The sequence below is a fragment of the Melanaphis sacchari genome, unplaced genomic scaffold (assembly GCF_002803265.2).
Source record: "Melanaphis sacchari strain LSU unplaced genomic scaffold, SCAv2.0 Contig43_pilon_pilon, whole genome shotgun sequence".
NCBI lineage: Eukaryota > Metazoa > Arthropoda > Insecta > Hemiptera > Aphididae > Melanaphis > Melanaphis sacchari.
In genome coordinates, this window is record NW_020271284.1 from 2,215,902 (window position 1) to 2,220,153 (window position 4,252).

The following is a 4,252-nucleotide window of genomic DNA, read 5'->3' on the forward strand; positions in this document are numbered from 1 at the left end:
GTGCAGTACACACAATGATCGCAATTCGCAAATGAATGTTTACCTTTTGGAAATTTGCTGAATTTTAAAACGTATATAATTTTTAAACAATAATATAAGTTATAACTAGCAAATGCATAAAACATTTGTAGGTTAGTGAGTAGTGACATTGATTAATGTTCAAATAAATAATAATTTAATCTTTATTAAAACTCATTTCACTATTTTCGTATTTATTACCTGTATCATCAGCATACAATTATTAAGTATCACGATTAAAGAAACCAATAAATAAATTCATATAACCTTTTATGTTAACTATCAGAGTTTAAAAGTGAATCTACACATAAAATGAAAATATATAATTTTTAAAAGTGTTCTTACTGTTCTTATTATAATAAAATAATCAAAATTCATTGAATTACAAATACATGGTATATATATATACACACACACACTTTATTCACACTAATTAAAATTAAAATCGATCAGATCTGTAATTAATATGGGAAATTAGGAACACATCATACCTCATTCAGTACTATTATGCATAATGCATCAACTTTAAAATAATTTCATGGATTAAATTTGATTTATTGGTCGGTTCAAAGGAATGTTATTGAAATTACATATATATTAATATATTATATACTGCTATCTGTTGCTCATGTAAAAAAAGGTAATAATTTATGAATATGTAAAAAAAAAAAGGATAAGTCATTTGCTTAAATTCCAATAAAATTATGTTTTAATCAACTTATAAATATTTCAATAAATTATTTTTTTAAACATAATAAGAGGAGGAAGAAAGTAAGAGTGGTATTGGTCCACTTTTCACAAGTCACAATGAATATTTAATACAGTAATATTGACAGCACGCTAATATTTAATAAAATGAACAAATAAATGTATACTATGTACATTTAAAAGTATCAATAAAACATTAAAACATAAGACTTAATTAAACTTTAAATTACTTTATACTTGAGATATCTTATTCACATTGGGAAAACTATATTGTTATTGCATTGTTATGTTATAACTTATAATGTCACTAGATAATATATACTACATAGGTACCTTATTAGTATAATCACTATAATCACAGTATATCAGGAAAAATTATTTTTGTACTTAGAAAAACTTATTTCTGTCTTCATTTCTGCGTAACTATACCTATGATATTATCATACGTCTATTATGAATATTCTTGATTACACACAATTTGGCAAACTTTTAAGTTATAACTTATATATATAGTAAGGCGCCACTATGTCCGTAAATGTGGTAGGTACATAATATTTTAATATTTATGGAAGTAGATATCTATAAAGTAATGGGTAACTAATAATAATTGCTTTGATGGCTATTTGCGGTTACGTAACAAGTAAAAAATGTAATAAATTATTTATTTGATATCATATATAATTATTATATGAATTCATTAATTTTTATTAGGTAGAGACTTTAATTGCTGAAATCAGAGCGATTGATAATAGTGAATAGTGAAAATGAAAAATAACAATAATAATAATCATTATAATAATATAGCACCCGGTGTGATAACCGTTTGATAACGGCCGGAGGAGGCATCATCAGCACGAATTTGGCGGAAATCGAATAATATAATATATTATTATGTCTAAATCAAATTCAATATTTGGATTGGTCTTTCGATCATTTCCAATTTCACCATCGAGGAACACATTCGTGGCTCGGACAATTCGACGTCGTACGTTCAACACCAGCTATAGCGCCACCACCGACGATATGACAGTTGATATACCCACGACAGATGACAAGTCAAAAACGACAACTACCGAAACTGCTTGGGCATCGAAAATGGTTGCTTGGCAAGCTCACTCGTACAGTTCCATAGACGATTTGGTACTAACCAGTAACGCCCGGTCGCCGACTATGGTGGCGGCCAATGAAGTGTTGGTGCGTGTCAAAGCTTCGTCAGTCAACCCACTCGACGTACTCATGACCGGTGAGTGATGGAAAAAAAGGGTAGCTCAGTGGCTATGTAACCTTTGTAAAATACTATTATTATTTTCACCGTTTCATGGATTTTAGGGGGTTTTGGTCAGGTACTGTTGAGCACCATCCGCCAAGCTCAGAATATGTCTCTGCACAAACCTGTTGAGTTTCCGCTAACATTAGGGCGTGATTTTTGTGGAGAAATCATAGCCAAAGGGGTAAAAGTCAAGAATTATAATGTTGGTGATGTGGTCATGGGTGTAGTGCCTCCCTTTCATCAAGGTTGTCATTCAGAATTTGTCGCTGTTCCTGAAGGTCTGGTACTGTACAAAACAATATTAATCATAGGTTTTTAACAAGTATCCAGTGTTTCATGACTGACAATGTTTTTTTAGGTAGCTAAGAAACCAGATCATTTGACTAAAGAAGAAGCAGCAGGATTTCTGTATACAGGCATGACTGCTTGGTCTGCTTTGAAATTGGTTGGCGGCTTGTATGTTATGAAAGCTACCAACAAAAATGTACTCGTCATTGGTGGATCTGGAGGTGTTGGTAATTGTGCTATACAATTATTAAAGCATTGGGGTGCTAAGGTATTGTATCATTTATGTTTATAATTTTTTTTAAGTAAAGATATTTCTTATTTAACTGTTTAATTTTTATTCAGGTAACTACAACATGCGATTCAACTGCAATAAACTTAGTGAAAAGTCTTGGACCTGATAATATTATAGATTATACAGCTAAAGATGCAAATCAACAATTAGAAGAACATGGAAAGTGTGTATACAACATTATATTTATAAATTATTACTAAGAAAATGTCATACATGCATGTATTATCTCCATTTTATTAATATATTTGTTATTAATTTGTGTTCAGCAGAATCTATTTTGTGTTAGTTTTAATATTAGAGTAAATTTACTTTTTATCAAATTTAAAGGTAATAATATAATACAGGGTATTTCGTAAAGTTGTATTATTTTACTTAGCTATAACTCACTTTAAAATTATAATATTAATTAAACTCTTATGAGATTCCCTAGATTAAATTCTTGTCTTTAAGTTTAATAAAGATTAAGTTTAGTATAATATTAAAGCTAACAACATAAAATGGATTTTGTTGAACATAAAATTTTCCATGCTATACATTAGTAAAACTGCAATAGTACAGCAGGTATGACATCATATTAATATTATAATTATATTGAATTTAAATTCTAATATCAATAATATAAAAAACAATATTAAAAACATTGTTAAGAGTATTGTAGTGTTTGAATTATTGTATTTATAACATTATTTGATATTTTTTTAATTTTTAATTGAGTTGCAACTAGGTACTGCTAAAAACTAAAATAATAATCCTAATTACATATTTATTTTATTTCAGGTATGATCTAATCTTAGATGCAGCAGGAATATCATATAATAAAATTGGTTCTTATACACCTTTGTTAAAAGAGTGGTCTTATGCTGCTTTTATTACACTTCGCAGTCCCATTTTACACAACACAGATTCATATGGCTTAGTGGGAGGCATGGTTAAAAATGCAATTGACTTTCTAGTTCCAAACATTTTATCTGGAGCAGTATTCAAAGGTTCTACAATACGGTGGGGTGCTTTCATTCCAGTTGAGTGTGGTGTAAAAGAACTTGCTAAGTTAGCTGAAGAGAAGAAAATTTTAATTCCTCTAGAAAAAACTTTTAAATTTATAGATCTTAAAGATGCATACAAAAGAGTACAAGACGGACATCTAAGAGGCAAAGTTGTTATAACTTTTGATAAACCTAGTTTGGAAAAAGCTAGATTAACTAATTAAGTGTTATTTATTATAGTTAGATTCTCTTTTGATGTTTACCATATTGAATATTTATCAATCATTATACACAATTTTGTTATTTGTTAATAGTCTTAAAATCTATTTATTTTCATGAATATAATTTTTCTGAAAAATATTCCTAATAATAATAAATTAGTATTAGTACTGTTAAACCTAATTATTTGTTTTAAAGTTAATATTATTATTAAATTGTTTTTAGTTTTATAAAAAAAGTTATTTTAACTATTTAAATTTAAATTGTTGAAAATAAATAACTTTAGGTTTAATTTTCTTGTTAAATTTCAAAACTGCTACTCAAATTTCTTAAATAATAATAAAAAAAAAAATGCAAATTGCATAAAATAATCAATTTTACAATTATAAATACCTTGAATGAATAAATCATTATTAATTACTATGTATACATGTACATGTATATACTATAATGGCATATTAGTTTTAGGTTAAA

General features: G+C 27.5%; 1 protein-coding gene across 1 annotated transcript; it reads left to right on the forward strand.

The window, feature by feature from the left end:
• The first annotated feature begins 1,542 nt into the window (after positions 1-1,542).
• LOC112597747 (reticulon-4-interacting protein 1 homolog, mitochondrial-like) lies at positions 1,543-3,872 on the forward strand. The gene is made up of 5 exons (XM_025343931.1): positions 1,543-1,969; positions 2,056-2,279; positions 2,355-2,552; positions 2,627-2,739; positions 3,354-3,872. The coding sequence occupies exons 1-5, from the start codon at positions 1,618-1,620 to the stop codon at positions 3,781-3,783; spliced, it is 1,317 nt and encodes a 438-aa protein (XP_025199716.1). The 5' UTR covers positions 1,543-1,617; the 3' UTR covers positions 3,784-3,872.
• Positions 3,873-4,252: the final 380 nt, after the last annotated feature.